Source organism: Papaver somniferum, unplaced genomic scaffold (assembly GCF_003573695.1).
Source record: "Papaver somniferum cultivar HN1 unplaced genomic scaffold, ASM357369v1 unplaced-scaffold_117, whole genome shotgun sequence".
Lineage (NCBI taxonomy): Eukaryota > Viridiplantae > Streptophyta > Magnoliopsida > Ranunculales > Papaveraceae > Papaver > Papaver somniferum.
Genome location: NW_020620714.1, coordinates 5,557,890 through 5,577,671, shown reverse-complemented (window position 1 = coordinate 5,577,671; position 19,782 = coordinate 5,557,890). Strand labels below are relative to the sequence as shown.

The window sequence follows — 19,782 nt, the reverse complement described above, 5'->3', positions numbered from 1 at the left end:
TTAGGGTTCTTACTTCTGTTAAGATGGGTATGAGAAATGTATGTCTCTACCACTCTTTTAACTCGCTCGATTTCCTTTGATTTTTGTTTTTCTTATTTTCAATGAAAATTCGTTGTTTCACATGTTTTCGGCACGAAATTGTACCAGTTGAGATAATTGGTCGTATAGCTTTCCTCAATAATTAAAGTTTAGCCTACTTTTAATTTCCTTGTATCCCAAATTTAAAAGATCTTCCTTGATATTCAATATGAGATCCCAAGTCGATATATTTGAGAATTTTTTTTTTGGAATTTCCAATTTATATGTCTTTACTTTCCATGTAAGTAAAACATATCTCTGGAGAATACAATTAGTTAAGTATGCTTAATATTGAGTTGTTATCTATCCATCGGATATTTTGGTATATTGGATATTGGGGAAAATTGTTTCTAGGCCAATTCTATGTTTTTCAATATTAGAAACCCATCAATAAGTTTACATATATCAAAAATCCATAACTAACTATATTGTAGTTAGGGGTGAGCACGGGCCGGTATAGACCGGTTTTCACCTCATCCGCATCCAATCCAATACATAACGGATTTCAAATTTGGTTTCCGCATCCAATGGATACACGGATGGATGGATTGGATACGGATAATCCAATGGATTTGTTTTAGTAAAAATTTATAATAAAGAAAATAAATCCAAGACAAATGACTCCTCATAGAACATACATATCCTATATATGTATAGGAAGATAAAAATGCCATGTACAACACCCCAAGCAAACACCTTAAGAATTCCTAAATAATCCATAATATTTTTTAGATCTATATAAATGCACTTAATTTAACGGATATGGATGTCCAACGGATTTTTAAAGTTGCATCCGGGACCGATCCGTAATCCATTGGATTTCAAAAATTCCATCTGCATCCAACCCATTAACGAACGGTCGGGCATCCATGTGCAAATGAACAGTTGGTCCCGATTAAATCCGCGGATTACGAACCAAATGCCCACCCTTAATTGTAGTTGATTACACTAATATCCTTCCAATAAATTAGGAAATTAATTCTTTTTATTGAAACTCTAAACCAGTTGAGATTATTTAGCAAAAGGTTTACTCCCTAAAATCACTCAATTGAGAATTTATGCTTGCCGAAATTATTTTTTCCTAAAAATACTCTTTAGTGTTTATCTCACCTTAAAATTACCCATTACTGTTTATTTCTCCAAGTTTAAATAAGTAAAAGTTGCCAAACGGAAAACGTGATGGATCAAGTTCTCACTCCAAACAAACTACGGTGAAAAATATAAATTTTCATTCGAAAGTCACGTGAAAAAACACTATTTCAAAAATATCGTGAAAACATAAATTTTCATTCGTAACGAACAGTGTGAAAGGTCTACTTTTCATATGAAATAATGTGAAAGATGTAAAATCTGATAACATGATGAAATCACAAATTTCGTTCTAATATATTCATTCCAACTCCATGACTAGTTAACTACTGGTTGGTATCTCACTTTTCCTATCTATATATGGCTGTTAATTATAGACTTTCAATATAGTAATCTCTTTATAGTTTCCCTCTCATGCGCATGATGGATGTGAAAATCATAGTAATCAGGGCAGTTATTCATATCCGACCGATCCAATGAAAAATCCTGTTCTTGATGTGATGTATAATGGAAGCTTCTATAGCATATAAAAGTACCATGGCATCATCTTAATTGTTCATGAATGATAGATTTACTAATCAATTAATTAAAGATACCAAAACGGAAAAGGTTGCATTTGACTTGTTATTAACAATTGATATTAAGAAGCCCAACAATCGACTTTGTTTGGATGAAAGAAATAAAGAAAGAAGTAAAAGCTTCTATGAAGAAGAAATAAAAAAGGAAGTAAAAATGGAAGAGGAAGAAAGGTTACCTATTAATTAAAACCGGAAAGTATGTTATTGGACCGTTAAATAAGGTAACTACAGTCGAACCTCGATAAACGAATAACCTCTCCAAATGAATAATTTTCTCCGGTCCCGATTCGAGTAAGGTGATAAATGAATAACCTAGCTTAATGTATTAATGATAAGAAAAAATTGATCCTTAAAGGCCCTATAGAAATATAAACGAATAATCACTGAATTATATATAAAAATAAACCAAAATACATAGTCAGAAAATTTTACATAAAAATATATGTAAGAATGAACTCAAAAAAAATTTATCTATGGTTGATTGGCTTTTTCTTCCACCCAAACTAAAATGCACCTTATCCTTAATTTTATGCAATACTTGCACAATTTCTGGAAAATTTTGCTCGTGTTGTAACAAGTAATTTTTTAAAGTGACCATCGCTTGAAAAACATCTTTTGATGACAAACTTGGTATGACTCTACTATCATCTGGTTCAGGATCATTCTCATTATTCATTACCGACTCAATAATTTCTTCTTCTGTTGGACACTCCATATAACTGCATCATTCTCATTAGGATAGTTCAAAAGATATTCGACGTGCATCACATTTCTATAACGTAAATTAGAAATGACACCAGTTCATTCAAAAGAAAATGAATGTTAATTGGATTATTGATAAGAATTTTGACCAATATTTCCTAGGTATACTACGTTTTCTCCTATACAATTTAACTTCTTAATTAAGAAATAAATGAATAAATATTCGTTTATCGATAAATGAATAAAATATTCATTTATCGATAAATAAATAACCCCGTAAACGAATATTTTTTCTTGGTCCCGAGAGCATTCATTTATCGAGGTTCGACTGTAATTGACCCGTAAACAATTTTGTTAATAAATCGTAATTTATCGTAATTTATAAAGGTTAATTTAGTCCCACATAAAATGTGAAATCTAAAATCAGTCTAAAACTATTAATATTAACTGTACATGTCGTATTTTGGGTTACAAAAATATACCATTTTAATGATGCACTCTTGGATATACCATCTTAATGATGGGTTACAGAAATAAACCATCTTACAGAAATTTCCACATTGGATATTATTTGGAATTAAACAAAAATCAAATTTGGTATATATCGCATATGTTTTGATATTTTCGGTTATGGAAATTCTTTTGTGTCTAATGTACCTTGGTATATAAATAGAGAAGTTTGTTCTTCTTACAAAATTATCCCGACACGCACACTTCATTTGATAGTTAGTGTGAGCCGACTATTAGTACTATTCGTAATACTATGTTGGAGAGGAAAATAACCTAATTATGCCTCTTACGTCTGCTTTCGAAGACTTTTGTAGTGGAATCAAGAAGCATCTGCATGTAGCATTGGTGGAAAACTAAAATCGTATTGTTATTTAGTTTTTGATTATTAATTTGTTTGACTAACGATAAACCTTGAAAATCATTAGCTTTTTTCTTTTGTCTTTTGATATATGATCACTCAAACTAGATCAATGATCGACAAGATTCAGATCAGTTTTTTAGATTTGAAGATAGACTTGTGATCGTCTACTGTTAATTGACTTCGTTCTGTACGTGATTGAGATCATAAGGGAATCAATATATTTCTGCAAGTATATTGAAGACCGAAGAATTCAAGCCAAGAAGATTTATGATTTATTTTTTATCTTTGTGATATACTTCGTGCACATTTAATTTACTGGGATCCGATATAACTTGTTTTTCTTGATAGACATCTTATAGCTTGTAATAGAGATGGGTGATGTATCATTTGGTGTTTCTTATACGGAACTGAATCTTATAGATTGCAAACTATGGTTTGATTATCTCGATAATCTAGATCTTGGTTGATTTAAACCGAAACAAAGAAGTTATATTATTTAAACAGAAGAGCATATCAAGCTTATTATAGGGGCGGCATGGTTTATTAGAGGGGCGGCATTCTAATAGGACAAAAAGGGTCATTACATGATCATTCAAAGTGTCCCTTATCAGAAAAACTGGAAATGACAAATTAATCCTCATTATTGATAGCCTAGTTTAGTGATGATTATCAAGTTTAGTGTTAATGATTAATTTCACTTATATTAACTCAAAATCAAAACAAAATCAGATTTTTAGAGTTAAAAAAAAAAGTTTAGAGGAGAAGAAAAAGAAAAACTTTTGTGATATTTGTGAAACCCTAGATTTTGATTCACTCAACCAAAATGAGTGATTCCAGTGACCCGGTATACTTCTAAATTAGTTCCCATTAGCTTTTTATCGCTCAAAATTATCTAAAATACGTAACAAAATCAAAACTTTTAAATTTTCAGAAGAACTTACGGTTGCAATTTTGCTCATGACCAACCGTAACTCTTAGTTACGGTTTGTAAGTTATCGAATACCAACTGTAACTGGTTAAATTTGGGGAAGATCCAATCGTAAAACCATTTACGGTTGGTAATTAAATTTGGACAACAACCGTAACTAAACTACGGTTGGTAACTAATGAATCGAGACCAACCGTAACTACCCTACGGTTGGTGTGTCAATTTAACTTTTGAACCGTAAATCATTATTTGATAAATTCTTAAGACACAAGATTATTACGGTTGGTATGGTTGTTTGAGTAACAAACCATACTCAATTACGGTTGTTAAATTTGATCAAATACAAACCGTAGCTGAACATATTTCTCAAAATTAAGAACTTACGGTTGGTATTTGAGTTATTACCAACCGTAACTCACATGCAACTAGAAATTTCAATTTCAATTTTCATACAAAACCTAACTTTTGATACAAAATTAACTTAAATCCAACACGATAAACTAAACCCTAACTGGGTTTTTCCAAACATTTTTCAAATCGCCGATTAATCGAAGACGATGAAATTTTCAGTTTTAGTGGAGGTTACGGTTGATGGAGGCGAAGAGAAGATGAAGAAGAAGATGAAAAAAAACTGATTTGATTTTTTCTGATTCATTAGGTTTCAAAAAAAATTATTTGATTTTGGTTGATGCAAGGTGAAAATGGTAATCTAGTCAATTTGCATCCCCTTTAGGACATCCCCTAACCAACTAAAGGGACATTACTATCGCAATGCCGTCCTTCTAATAATCCATGTCGCCCCTATAATAAGCTTGTTTGTATAACTCAGCATACATCTCTGATTCATTTATTTAGAATTGTAACTGCTTTAGAATTTGTTCCAAAGGAGTTGTAGAAGTCTTCATAGTGGGTGAAGCAACTTAAGATAGTGAACTTTATATCAGGATTCACGTGTGTTGGCAAGCTTGGTAGTAGGTGATGAACTTTATATCAAGACTCACGTGTGTTGGAAAGCTTGGTAGTAGGTGAAGGAATATAGAAGGAACTAAATAAATTAGTTTACTTGGTCTCAACCATACGAAGTTGTTAGTATTCTTTAATTGTATAGCGGCTTAATTCTAAGAGTATTCAGAACTGGACTAGATCTCGTAGTTTTTTTGGATAGACTATTTAACCAGATTCCCCTAAAACTTTAAGCCTTAAAATAAGAAAATAAATAATTAATCATTTTAGAAATTGAGGGTTATATAAAAAAAAAAATCATAGGACCCACCCTAAAAGGAGTAATCTGCAAGGGAGAAGGTTCACAGAATTAAAGTTTGATATTGGAGGTATGTTAAAGATATTTCATTAAATATCAGAGAATTTGCCAATATTTGCATTATGGTTCATTCATAAAAATTGTGTGCATGCTTCACAATAACAACTCACATGTTTCTAATTTTTTTTCAAACCACATGTTAATTTTAATTGGCTTTTCAGACAGAGAGACAACCATATGAAATGTATAATTAAGGGGCCATTCATCGTTTATGCCCATGTATGCATTTTAGAAGAAGGCTAGCTTTTGAAAGTTGGCCACGACCCTCTAAAACCGCATAGGTAGCCATAGATACCAGTGATTTAAGTTTGGTTTTCAGACTCGTCAACACGAAATTCTTTGTCGGTCAAAAGAACAAAAGTTAGTACTTGTACAGTGGTGAAATAGTATTGTGCACCACTTATTAATTTGTCCATTTTTTTCTTTCATTTATTAATTTGTTTTTTCTTCTTTTTTATACATGAATGAAAACATATACATACATATTAGACACATAAATATATGTAAAAAAATCAAAAAATAAAAAAAGAAAGAAAGAAAGAAGACATAAATAACTCCAGGGCGGGTATGTCCCAAAATCTAAAGAGCACCAACCCATCTCATTCATTGAATAAGAATAGTTGGACTTTTCCATTAAGAAATTCACTGGTGAAAAATATCTTGTACAATGTACCCATTAATTGATTTTTCTTGAATTCCCAAGACCCAAGTTTCTTCTGACTATTACGTTCTCCAAAGAAATTCTAATCAATGAGTCAAGTCAAAATAAAGAGTCTTCAAACTCCAATACGTCTCTTAGTTTCCCTCAAACAAGAAAGAAGCTTATACTCCCTCGGTTCCACATGTTTTTGGAGTTTTTAGGCAGATTAAGAAATGGAGAGAGATATAAATATTTTCCATCTATACCTTTAAAAAAATCATCAAATATTAATTACTATTAATGCATTTAAAAATAAATTTATAGTTTCAAGACAAAATGTTAAGATGTTATTGGAAGTTTTGTGGAAAAATATGAAGACCTTCAAGTATTGTGGAACAAAAAAATAACCCTAAAACATCATATAAAATGGAACGGATGGAGTATATAAATGCAGGCATACTGGATGTTTTTTTTCAGAAGAAAATACTCACAGTGAAAAATGGTAGGTCAACTAGTTCAAGTATCTTCCAAATTCGTCTGGACGATTGAAAATTTCTCAGAGCTGACTGACAAAGCGGTACAACACTCTGATGTATTTAGAGCGGATGGTTACGAATGGTATGTAGTTGTCTATATGCATTACTTTCGAGTTATTGCTACTCTAGCTTTCCATGTACTTGAATTTTTTTTCTCTCTTTGTTTTTTGTTGCTTGTTTTTACCATTACGTTGTTCTTATAAAGGATGCTGGAGATTCATCCATTGGGAGTCGAAAAAGTGTATGATTACTTGTCAATTTTCGTGTGCCCTTGCAATCTGTATGTGAAGTTCAGTTTATCCATTACTAGTCAAAGCAATAGCAGTAACAGAATCATAAGAGGTACGCATCAAAATATAAGAATATGTTCTATATGTGTAGCTGCTGTGTGTTAGTAGTGTTACTGAGTCACAGTCTTACTAAGCTTATAACTAATTTTGTACTCAATCTGCAGAAACAGATACCAATTCCCTACCAAGAAAATATGGTTTGGACTGGGGATGGATAAAATTCTTGCATCTCAGTGAACTGTACGACCCTGATGAAGGATACATCGTAAATGATACTTGTATTATTGAAGTTGAAGTTTCTTGTGGGACGAAGGACTAAATGAATAATAATGATATCAAGGCAAAAGGAAGGCCTACTGCTGTGTGTCATCTGAATGCGCTGATCTGAATTTGTTTTTATATTAGTTTTGAAGTTTATGCAAACTGTTTACGAGGAGAAAAACAAAACCAATGTTCTTTTTAAAGTTTTTACATCATAGTCCCAGAGTTCTTGGGTTGGAAACAGTTAAAATTAAGAATTAATAATCAAATAGATTAGAAAAACTTATACTAGAGTTCTATTCAGGTAGCACCAGTTTTGGGGCTGGGGCTACCACCAGAAACTACAAACGTTACAAGGGTGATATAGTAAATATGAACATTATACAAGTAAACCTACTAGCTTCATAGTTGGGGGAAAAGAAAAGAAGACAAGGGAAAATCGGCAAATCCCATCCCGCCCCATGGATGTTATCCCAGCAGAAATAGCGATCGAAATATTTTCTCGAGTACCAGCAGAAACAATCTTAGAATGCGAAAGTGTTTGTAAAACATGGCAAAATCTCTTATCACTTGATAAGAAGTTCATTGACATGCACTTTCGCCGTCAACAGGATCTACTAGATCATCATGAACAAAAGGTAAGTCTAGGTCTTATTTTCTTATGCAAGTCAAAAAACTTAAGCGGTCATGAACTCTTCTACGGAGAATATGATCAGACGAATAACAATAATAATAGTAAAGAGGAGTGTAGCATTCCTAACACAGTTAGACTAATCAATCATCCTCCCGTTCGATCACAAAAGAATTACAGCACACGTTTGCTAGTTGGTTCTTGCAATGGTTTGATTTGCTTAGCCGAACCTAGAATGTATGGCGTCAAGGATCCAATCCATATCTGTAATCCCATTACTAGAGAATGTTCAAATCTTCAAGGATTTAACGAAACTAATGACTACCATCATGTTACTTGTATACATAGTGGTTTTGGTTACAGTGCAGAAACCAACGAGTACAAGGTTGTTAGAATCTTATATAGCTTTGGTGCTGGTACAGCAGATCTACAAGTATACACTCTTGCTGGTGGTAGTGGGTGGAGAAAAAAAGGGGTAGTCACCTACATGTTATCTGAAGAACATGGTGTCTTTGTTAATGGAGCTATACATTGGTTAGATATGAATGAAGAAGACACGATGATAATGGCCTTCAATTTGTCAGACGAAGGGTTCCATGTGCTCCCCTCTCCACCATTTTCCCGTCTCAACGTACACTTTTATTATTGGCTGATATGGAGAGTGGTTGTGTGTTGTTAACCATGACAGTGGTGATTGTTTAGATATATGGACTTTTAAGAAAACATCGTCAGGTACTACTACGTCCATTACAGTTGGCAATAACAAGTACGAGTCGTGGAGTTGGTGTAAAGAGTTCAGTATCGACCTTGAAGGTTCATCCTCTTGGGATAACGTACCTGTTGCGTTCACAAAGACTGGTTTATTAGTACTCTGGTATGCAGACTTGTCGATTGTCTCGGAGAAAGGGACATTCTATAGTTACAACCCGAAAACTGCAACTTGGTAAACACTTGGGACTATGGATTTTCTTGAAGTAATTCCTCATATGAACAGCTTTGTTTCCTTGAAAGCTTTAGGAGAAACAACATGTAAGAAAAGAAAGAAAAGATCAATTCCATCAAGTAGGGTGAAGGTTAGCTAGCCAGGATACATTTTCTAGCATTTGAAATATATTAGCTATTAAATTCGTTATAAATCTGCTGCATCAAGTTTGATCATTATGAATTTATATTATCATGTTGGTGTTTTTTCCTTTTTTCGGATAACTGAAAGTTCCTAGCATACGTTTGCCAATGAATCTGCTGGCTTATTGCATTCCCCAACTACATGCTTACATATCCAGTTACTAATACTACGATTTTGGCAAGTAAGTTAGTATAAATGTCATGACAAAGAAAAATAAGCATAGAACGGGTGATTTATTTCTGACACTGACCATGATACTAAACGGCGTTTTCCATTTCCTCTCGTTCTGAAAGCAAGAAATTTACACATCTATAAATAATGACAGAGTTATGAGTATTTGCATTTTCCTGACGCTAGAAGCCTTTACCTTCGGCACTTTAACACTTTGTCCCTCGAGCTGTAATACACAAGTACCTGTATGGTTATACAAAACTGCAGTATCTGTAGTGATATATACCAAACAAGCTGTCGGCAGATAATGAAGATATCCCAAACTGTACTGCTTTTGAACTAGCAATTTTAATTGATTGACGTGGGATATGTTGACTTCAAAGATGTCCACATGATTCTTATCTCAAATATGATTCAACAAAGATGTCCCAACTGGTCTACAAGCAACGAAAAAGAGCCACAGTGAGTAATTTCCAAGTGAAGTCAAATCAATGAACTAAAAGTGCATATAAATTTCAATTAATTGAACAAGTTGGTGCTCTTTAACTTATTATGCCATAAAGTTTCAACTATAAATAGTAATCTATAAGTAACCCATTCCGTACAGTTCATGATGAAACAAAATGTTTATAAAATCGATCGAGCAAATTTAGTTCAGTAGAATAAAAGTTGGGACGCAATAGTCGACACAATTCACTGGCAAATTCAATACATTTTCTTGTCCGTAGAAACTACAATTATTGGAATTAGAGAAGTGAAATATTTGTTCAATTTAGTGGAGCACTAGAAACCGTGTAACTATCATCGATTGACTGAGTAAGTTGTTCTTCAAATGTGTCCACATGATGCGAATATAATTCTGGAAACATGTTAATCACTAATCAGTAGTCTTTGATCAGTACTTTTATTAGTGGTGGAAAAGAAGCATTGCTAGCAAAGGAAAGCATTTGATTTCCAAGTCTAGTTTGCACTCCAATACTTGTCAGTGAAAGAAGCACAAGTCAATCAAACATAAGTGAACATAGATCATAAAGGAGCCCAGGGAGATGGTGAGTGGAGCTCACTGCTGAAGCTCTCCCATCAAAAGAACCCAAGTTATTCTGCTTCCGTAAAGACTTTTGTGACATTTAGATGTGCAACTGAACTTAAGGCTATAAACCTGACTGCATCTAGAGTCTGCTATTAAAGTGCCACAAAGCTGTGGTGATCAATTCAGTTTGCTTGGTGAGCATCTTATTTTGCTCCGCATGGGTACAATAAAGCTGTGGGACCAGATGTGCTAGCTAGACAGAGTGCCAAACTCTACAGAAAACACCCACTTCTGACTTTTCAACTATCCAAACTTGTGATGGTTCATTAGCATACACACGGCAAGGAACCTTAGTCAAATCATGCTTATTAAAGTCTTACGTCAATGAACGAAATTCCAAATATTGAACTATAAATGCAGCACCCTGATAATATGAAAACTATAACTAGTAATCAGAATCTGATTAAACAATTCTGCATATTCATTGATCAAACCAAAACTTGAAATAAGCATATAGGGCTAATTAAGTTTTTGTTTGCCATGTATTCATTCAATAAGACTACCCAAACAACATCATTTGATCTTCTTTTTCTTATCCATCTTCATTTATTGTTCTTCTTATTGATCAACGTCACTATATGCCCACTAGCCTCTCATGGATGCTATGAAGAGGAAAGAAGGGCACTATTAAATTTCAAATCCTCTTTGGACGACCCTTCAAATCGCTTGACTTCATGGCAAGAAGGCATCCTACATGAAAACTGTTGTAATTGGCATGGAATTGGGTGTTCAGATGAGTCATCTCGTGTTGTCTCTATCGACCTTCGGAACACAAACCTTGAAAATTATATCGAAGAAACTAGGTACGGCAAAGGCACCTACAACCCACCAAACACTTCGCTAACAGGTAAACTATCTCCTTCTCTATTCAACATAACTTATATAGAGTATCTTGATCTCGGCTTCAATAATTTTCAGGAACCGGATATCCCATTTCAGTTTTCCGATCTAAATAAACTCACCCATCTTGATCTCTCAAACACAAACTTTTCAACATCAATTTCGACACATTTCAGCAACTTATCATCTTTACAGTACCTTGATTTATCTTGCAAAACAATCTCCAAGTTTTCTAACTCTTGCTTAGAATCGTCATCTATAAAATGGATGAGAGGTTTAGTAAATCTCCGGGTATTAAAGCTGAGTGGTATTAATCTAGCTGGGGCCACATCTTTAGAAGAGAATTTTGCTGAGCATATGTCGTACCTTTATAATATTAGATATCTTGATCTCTCTCACTGCAATATTCGTACTTCCGTTTTCCCAATCCATGAGCTTCACAATCTTTCCCATCTATCCACCCTCAAAATGAATGACAACTACATCGGTTCTTTAATACCAGAACAGCTAGCTAATTTTACTTCACTTTCAGTTCTCAACTTGTCTTACTGTCAACTACAAGGTTCAGTTCCATATCTTCCTCAACTCAGAGAGCTTGATGTGAGTTTCAATTATCTTCAGCCTAATCTTACTAGGATGTTTGAAAATCGTTGGCCGAAACTAAAAGTACTTCAGATAACATCAAATCAAATAAATGGACCAATTCCAAGTTCAATTTCAAATGCGCCATTATTAGTCAGTCTTTCTGCCGCATGGGGTACAATTCAAGGATCATTACCTTCTTCAATCTACAATCTTTCTCGGTTGCATCATCTGGACCTCTCTCAGAACGACATAACAAGTTCTATCCACTCTTCAATCTCCAATCTAAAAAAACTAAACTCTATTGACTTGTCTTACAATAAATTCCAAGGATCCATACCAAGTGCAATCTTCAAGCTAAAAGGGCTAAGATTTCTAGACCTGTCCAGGAATATTTTCCACGGACCAATACCAAATTCAATCTCCAATCTAAAAGACCTACACTTCCTCGACTTGTCAAGAAATAATTTCCAAGGACCTATACCAAATTCAATCTGCAAGGTTGTTTCTCTTCGACAACTTGTATTAGAAAGCAATAAATTTACAGGTACCATACCAAGTTGCATTACCATGTTCAAGAACCTTGTTGACTTGCGTATATCTAAAACCTCTATCGAAGGCAATATTTCATTTATCTCTTTGGTTAATGAATTATCAAACCTAACTACCCTAGATCTGAGCTCAAATAGGCTAAGGGTCACAATAGATCAACACTTACATCTGTCCTCTAAACCTAAACTGGAAACTTTGGCACTGGGATCTTGCAATCTGAAAGTTTTTCCAACTTTCATCTGTAATATGACTCACCTAAGAGCATTGAATATATCTCATAATAACCTCCGAGGAGCTATCCCATCTTGCATCTCCAAGCTTGAAAATCTCGTTTACTTAGATTTGTCTAACAACAATCTTCGTGGTAGTCTGCCTCTTCCACCTAAAGGTGTCCAGATTTTCGATTTATCACATAATAAACTTAATGGTGAAGTCTCAATAGAAGCTGGAAAACGATTATCTAGTGTTAACACAATACTTTTGAATGGCAATGGACTTTCAGGTTCAATTCCCTTCTCAATATGTTCACAAACACAATACCTTGACCTCTCTAGCAACAAACTATCCGGGATTATATCTACTGGTATAGGGTACTGCAATTCTCTTATTTATCTAAATCTCGGCAACAACTTCCTCACTGAAAATGTTCCAAAACAGCTTGAAAATGCAAAAGGCCTGTTATTTCTTCAATTGAACGACAACAATCTCAGTGGTACATTTCCTAATTCAATAGAGAAACTTCTGAATTTGGAAATTCTTGACTTGGGAAATAACAACATGGAAGGTATTATACCCACTGGTCTTGGTTTATTAGTCGGCCTAAAGATTCTTTCTTTAAGGTCAAATAACTTCAGTGGGCCAATCCCTAAAGAGATCTACAATTTGCCTAACCTTCAAATATTAGACTTGTCGATAAACAATCTCTCAGGATCGATTCTTAAGATAGGGAACTTGAGGTGGCTACTGAGTAGACCTACTGAAAAGTATCATTTTCGGGATCCTGGTTTGGACTTCAGTGAAAAGCTAATGAACTTTCAGTTTCAATTCAAGATGGTGATTAAAGGGGTCATGAGAAAGTTTGAGCAGTTGTACGTCAGTTCTGGAATCGATCTATCGTGCAATGCTCTTGAGGGGAACATACCAGAAGAGATAGGTCAACTGGAAGGGCTTTCTATGCTTAATCTATCACATAATCAGTTCTCCGGTTTAATCCCAGCGACTGTTGGAAGCATGAAGGGTTTAGAGTCCTTGGATTTGAGAGACAACAAACTGTCTGGACTTATCCCACAATCCCTAGCGTCATTGGATTTTCTCAGCTATTTGAATCTATCTTCGAACAATTTCAGTGGCAGAATCCCAAGAGGGGAACACTTTGATACATTGAGTGGTGATGGTTCAGTGTACGCCAACAACAGTTTGTTATGTGGGTTCCTTACAAACAGAACTTGTGACACTGACCAGAACAGTATTACTACTGACAAACATGTGGATTGGTTGTTTTACAGTTTTATGGCTTTGGGATTTGGAGTTGGGTTTTGGGGTCCGTTCGTTGTTTTGCTTATAAGGAAAGAGAAATGGTGGTTCGGATATTGGAGATTAGTGGATATTGTTGCAGTTAGAGTGACTAGACTTGTCTATTGAAAGTTGAATTATATTTGGTCTGCAACTGTGTTTGTAAATGATGCTCAAATGTAACGTTTCATATTATAAGAATGACATTACAGACACTAGCTGACTGTAGATGCGTTATACACCTAATGTATGAAGATGTGATAAAACCCACACACAGGCATGTACCAACTACTAACATCAAAAGTATCACTCTTAGCCTACCCTAAGCGGAGAAACATCATACAGAACAACGCGTCCAATTTCAAGTTCATTGTCACTCTTGGCTAGTTGTCTAATTTTGCATAAGAAATTCAGTCTAACAAATTCATTTATAACCCAATGCAATAAAAAATTAATTGACAAGAGCACTCGTGAGAAAGGTTTGCATATAAAATATGAACTTTTACCGCTTGAAGCCTTATTTGAAGAAGATGATTCGACCGCAGTAGCAGCATTTCGAGTGAAGTTCTCTCCGGTGGACATAATGTCATTATATCTGTCAGGCACTTTATCAAACAGAGAACAATGAGAATTAAAGAGATCTAAACCTTGAGTTGGTTGAATAAGGGATATGTCTTTCGAATTCTTCAGAAAACAAACTAATCAGTACTTTTACTAATGGTAGAAAATGCTGAAGTATTTGATTTCCAGGTCTAGTTTGCACTGTAATACTAGTCAATGAATGAAATATAAGTCAATGAATGAATATAGATAAAGGAGCCCAGGGAGGTGAGTGGAGTTCACTGCAGAAGCACTTCAAGAAAGAAAACCCACAATGAATATAGATAACAGTCTTCTCATCATGACTTAGGGATCTTGGGGTTATAAATCATATGAGACACAACTCTTCTGGTTACGTTTTCATTGATACTTTTAAGGATATTTTCCTCAAAGCATTATGTGTGTTGGACTTGGATCTATGGGGAACGAGATGTTATGCCGATGTCACTACAATACAGTGGTAAACTCTTTGGGTGATCATACTTATACCAGTGACCTGAGTTCGAAACTCGTCAGCACCAAATTCTTTATCGATAAAAATATTAAAAGAAAATTAAAAAGTCCACTAGAAAAAAAGTTCATGTATTTCTGCAGAAAATGTTTTCACCCACCTTACATAAGAAATCACGAAATGCAATTTTTTTTCTTGTCCACTGCCACATTTTCTTGTGGAAATGTTAGCGTGCTTGCTGGAGTAAGTATATCATCGGTCTTGCCTAGCTACGCTAACTTGTAACGAGGACCACAATTGTATAAATGGGCGGCAACTTTCACCTACTCACACTAACTTTCTCAATTAATGGATTTAGTTATCTAGGTCCTACGGCCAAAGAAAATAGCTAGTGGTGCAGAAGAGGAAGTTAGAGGTAAAACTAGCAATTATTGAAATACTAAAGTTAGAGGCAAAACTAGCAATCTATACCTAACCCATTCTGCATATTCAGTTATCTAACGAAAGCTTCATATAATCAATACAGTTGGTTTATTTTCAGATAGCCATGGATTTATTCATTAAGACTGCTCGATAAAAGATCGTTTCCTCTTCTTCTTGTTGATCTTCATTTCTTGTTGTTTTTATTGTTCAGCATCATTCTATGTCCATTAGACTCTAGTGGATGCCATGAAGAGGAAAGAAGATCTCTGTTAAATTTCAAATCCTCTTTGGATGACCCTTACAAACACTTGTCTTCGTGGAAAGAAGGCAGCCAACATGGAAATTGTTGTGACTGGCATGGAATTCAATGCCCGAGTGAGTCTTTTCATGTCATGTCCAAATACCGCACTACGAGGTAAGTTATCTCCTTCCCTTTTCAACTTTACTCATCTCGAATACCTTGATCTTGCTTTCAATGATTTTTCAGGATCAGATATCACACTTCAGTTTTTTTGTCTGGAAAAACTAGCTCATCTTGATCTCTCCCATTCAAACTTTCCATCATCGACTAAAATACATTTCAGTAACCAATCGGTTCTACGATACCTCGATTTATCTTGCTCTTCGTGGTCTACAGGCATAGAAAGTTATTCTCCTACCTCTTGCTTACAATCATCAACCATAAAATGGGTTAGCGGGTTAGTGAATCTAAAGATATTAAAGTTAAGTGGTTTTGATTTATCTTATTCTCAAGAGAATGGAGAACTAATTTCGAGTCATCATAATTTAACATCACTTTCCATTATTGACTTGTCTGATTGTCATCTGACTTATCTTTATGGTTCATTTCCTTATCTTCCTCAACTTACTGAGCTTGATGTGAGTCGTAATTTTGGACTTAAAATGAATCTAACTAGGATGTTTGAACGTCCTTGGGATAAACTACAAAAGCTTCAGATATCATCAAATAGAATAACTGGATCAATTCCGAGTTCAATTTCAAATGCACCAATATTGCTCAGTCCATCTGCCTCAATTTGTGAAATTCAAGGATCTTTACCTTCTTCAATCTACAATCTTTCTCAGTTGAAGTACCTAGACCTATCTATCAACAACATAACAAGTTATATTCAATCCCCGATTTCCAATTTGAAAGATCTTAAATTTCTCGACTTGTCTTACAATAATTTCCAAGGACCCATTCCAAAATCAATTTGCGAGATTTTTTCTCTTCGACACTTTGATTTACGGAATAATAACATAACAGGAACTATACCACATTGCATTACAAGACTCCAAAATCTTAGTGTCTTTGATGTTTCCATGAATTCTATTACAGGAAAAGTTTCGTTCATCTCTCTAATCAATGAGCTAAATTTAACTACCATGGGCCTGAGTTCAAACAAACTAAACGTAGTTATAGATCAACTCCTATATCCATCTAAGTTTAAACTAAAGAGTTTACAGTTGGAGTCATGTAATATGAAAGGAATCATCCCTACTTTCATTTGTGACTTCACTCATCTTACGTATTTGGATTTGTCTTTTAATAACCTCGCAGGAGCTGTTCCTTCTTGCATCTCCAAACTCAAATTTTTTTTTTTATTAAATTTGTCTAACAACAAACTTAATGGCATAATCTCAATGGACACTGGGGAAAGACTATCTCATAAAATGCGAATAATTGACCTATCCAATAACAAATTATCTGGGACTATACCTACTAGTATAGGTATTGTAGTTCTCTCTATTTCCTAAACCTCAACAACAACAATCTCTCAACAAGCAAAAAGTCTGCAAAATCTTCACTTAAGTGGCAACCATCTGGATGGTACTTTTCCTGAGTTCATCTTAAAACTTTCAGAATTGCAAGTCCTTAACTTGGAAAGGAACAACTTAGAAGGTAATATACCCACTGATCTTGGTTCACTGAGTGGCCCTATTGTTCTTTCTTTAAGGTCAAACAAATTCAATGGTTCTATCCCTGGGGAGCTCTTTTATTTAGAAAATCTTCAAATATTAGACTTATCGATAAATAATCTCTCGGGTCTAATTCCTATTAAAGTTGCTAACTTGATGATGCTAACAAGTGGAGAAAGTTACAGGTTTCCAAATAGCAACTACGATACTGGGAAATTCCAGTTGGTTATCAAAGGCACCATGAGAGAACTTGAGAAAATGAAAACCTATACTTTAGGAATCGATCAATCATGCAACAATCTTGATGGAAACATTCCAAAAGATATAGGTTCATTAAACGGACTTCTTATGCTTAATTTGTCGCATAATCGCTTATCGAGCAACATCCCAGCAAGTGTGGTAGACATGTCTAGTTTAGAGTCTTTGGATTTAAGTTCCAATAGACTATCTGGACATATCCCACAATCTTTGGCATCGATTTACTCCCTTGGATTTCTAAACTTATCTCAAAATAAGTTAAGTGGTAGGATTCCTAGAACAAATCACTTTGATACATTGAGTTTGGACAGTTCAGCTTTCACTGGGAATGATTTATTGTTTGGATTACCTTTGGACAAAGATTGTGAAGGTGACATTAATGCTAGCACAGGTGATACTAATCCTTCAAAGAAAGCTAATGAAGATGCTCGAGAGGATGCAACAGAGAAGCTGTTGTTGCATGTTATTGTTGCCCTAGGATTTGGAGTTGGATTTTGGGGTCTGTTCTTAGTTTTGCTTCTAAATGCACAGAAATTCCGGTTTCCTTATTGGAGATTTGTTGATTCTGTGGCAGTTAAAATAGTCATATGTATTCACAAAAATTGATGGTAATTAATAAAGTTCTTCTACTTAAAATTCAGTATTTATTTTTGTGTCAGCTTGAATGTGGTTTCCATATCTAGTCGTTGCTAATGAGAACATACTTAACAAATACATTCAGAGGTGAACCAAAGATATGAGTTTGCTAATAAAGATGAAAGTTTTACTTTTTGAAGCTTCCTTTGTAGAAGAACAAGAAGAAATGGCCAGCAACAAATATCAGCTTCCACCTTCAGAAGCAACAAATAACCAACTCTAATCAAACAAATATCCAATAATGTGTCCAATTTCTGTTTTCACACATAAGAATTCTTTCAAACAAATTCGTTTATACTAACCCAATGCAACAAAATCTTAATACATCAGCATGGTTCATAAATAAAAGATGAAAGTTTACCTGTTGAAGCCTTATTTGAAAAAGAAGAAGAATTGACCGCAGTAGCAGCAGAAGCATTCGGAATGACGTTTCCCCAGCCCCAGGTGGTTATCATTAATTCTGTCAGGCATTTTATCGAACAGTCAATATTCCAAGTCTAATCGGTGCTAATGAGAACATACTTGAGCAGAATTTAACAAATACAACGAGAATTAAGGAGATGGTTTTGCTAACAAAGATCAAAGTTCACCTTTTTGAAGCTTTTTTTTTGTTTTTTTGAAGGAGAGGATGAAGAAGAAATGATTGAATATCTGTGTTGAGGAATTCATGTTTTAGTTTTTTTATACAGTAGTCAGTGGAGAGAGAGGGAGAGATTAATTAAGAGACGCGTATTTTCGGATTCTGGCTATCACAAAAAATAAAAAACTGAATACATATATGGCACCAAGAGTAATTTGCATTGTGCATCTAAACGCCTGATCAGTGCGGATAATTTCGGATCTTGGTCTCGTCTTGGCCGGACCGAAACGGGTGCGGATCGTCTGTGCCCAAAATTGCATGTTCCTCTGTCCCCTCCAAATAAAAATATAATGTGGGCCCATGTAATAACTTTGGTTAATTAAGTATATTGCTAAATATTTCGGTTGCCATTCTAGGGGATTGATTTCAGGACTGAATTGGGGGCCCTGGAAAATAATTGGGGACCCCTAACTAGAGGATAAAAAATGTCGTTAAAACCTAATTTGAGTCACCCCTAATCCAAATTTTTCTAAAAATATTAATCTACCTTTATTTAATTAGTGATAATTTTAGTTAATTAGTGTTAATTTCACTTAATTTGATTTTAACCTTCTTTTTTTTTCCAAAATTTTTGTTTGTAATTTTCATTTTTTTCCCCAGACACGCATGAAAAGTCGTCAGGGTAGTGAAGTATTTCAATAACGACTCTTAACAGTCTTTTAAGTTTCAAAAACGACCCTCAAGAATCGTTAGTGTTTAAAAATTATTTCTTGATGACTCTGAACAGTCGTTAATGGTTATAAAAGAGTCGTTATCTTCTTTGAAGAGTCATTAATGGAGGAAATACATTAGAAGAAGATAACGACTCTTTTATAACCATTAACGACTGTTTAGGGTCGTCAAGAAACAAAGACGGCTCGTGAGGGTCGTTGACGACCCTTTAATGTATCTCCGCGATTAATGAATCTTAGAAGAGGATAACGACTCTTTTATAAGCATTAACGACTGTTTAGAGTCGTCAATAAACAATGAAGACTTATGAGGGTCGTTTTGAAGGTCGTTTTTGAATAAACAATGACGATCCTTCAATTTTTTTGGACAGAGATATAGTTTTTG

The 19,782-nt window shown here is 34.5% G+C and overlaps 2 protein-coding genes across 2 annotated transcripts; both read left to right on the top strand.

Moving 5' to 3' along the window:
- Positions 1-7,755: 7,755 nt before the first annotated feature.
- Positions 7,756-8,872, top strand: LOC113329695 (F-box protein At3g07870-like). The gene is made up of 2 exons (XM_026576538.1): positions 7,756-8,516; positions 8,614-8,872. The coding sequence occupies exons 1-2, from the start codon at positions 7,756-7,758 to the stop codon at positions 8,870-8,872; spliced, it is 1,020 nt and encodes a 339-aa protein (XP_026432323.1).
- A 1,843-nt stretch (positions 8,873-10,715) lies between these two features.
- Positions 10,716-14,013, top strand: LOC113329999 (probably inactive leucine-rich repeat receptor-like protein kinase At2g25790). Its single transcript, XM_026576852.1, has 2 exons — positions 10,716-11,159; positions 12,789-14,013. Exons 1-2 carry the CDS (start codon positions 10,793-10,795, stop codon positions 13,925-13,927), a joined length of 1,506 nt encoding a protein of 501 aa, XP_026432637.1. The 5' UTR covers positions 10,716-10,792; the 3' UTR covers positions 13,928-14,013.
- The last annotated feature ends 5,769 nt before the right edge of the window (positions 14,014-19,782 follow it).

Excerpts from the sequence above, each read along its gene's own strand:
- LOC113329999 (XM_026576852.1), top strand. The coding sequence starts at position 10,793 with ATGTATTCATTCAATAAGACTACCCAAACAACATCATTTGATCTTCTT. Across the intron at positions 11,160-12,788 it reads ACCAAACACTTCGCTAACAG|GTTCAATTCCCTTCTCAATA; the intron begins GTAAACTATCTC and ends ATGGACTTTCAG.
- LOC113329695 (XM_026576538.1), top strand. The coding sequence starts at position 7,756 with ATGGATGTTATCCCAGCAGAAATAGCGATCGAAATATTTTCTCGAGTA. Across the intron at positions 8,517-8,613 it reads TTCAATTTGTCAGACGAAGG|TGGTGATTGTTTAGATATAT; the intron begins GTTCCATGTGCT and ends TAACCATGACAG.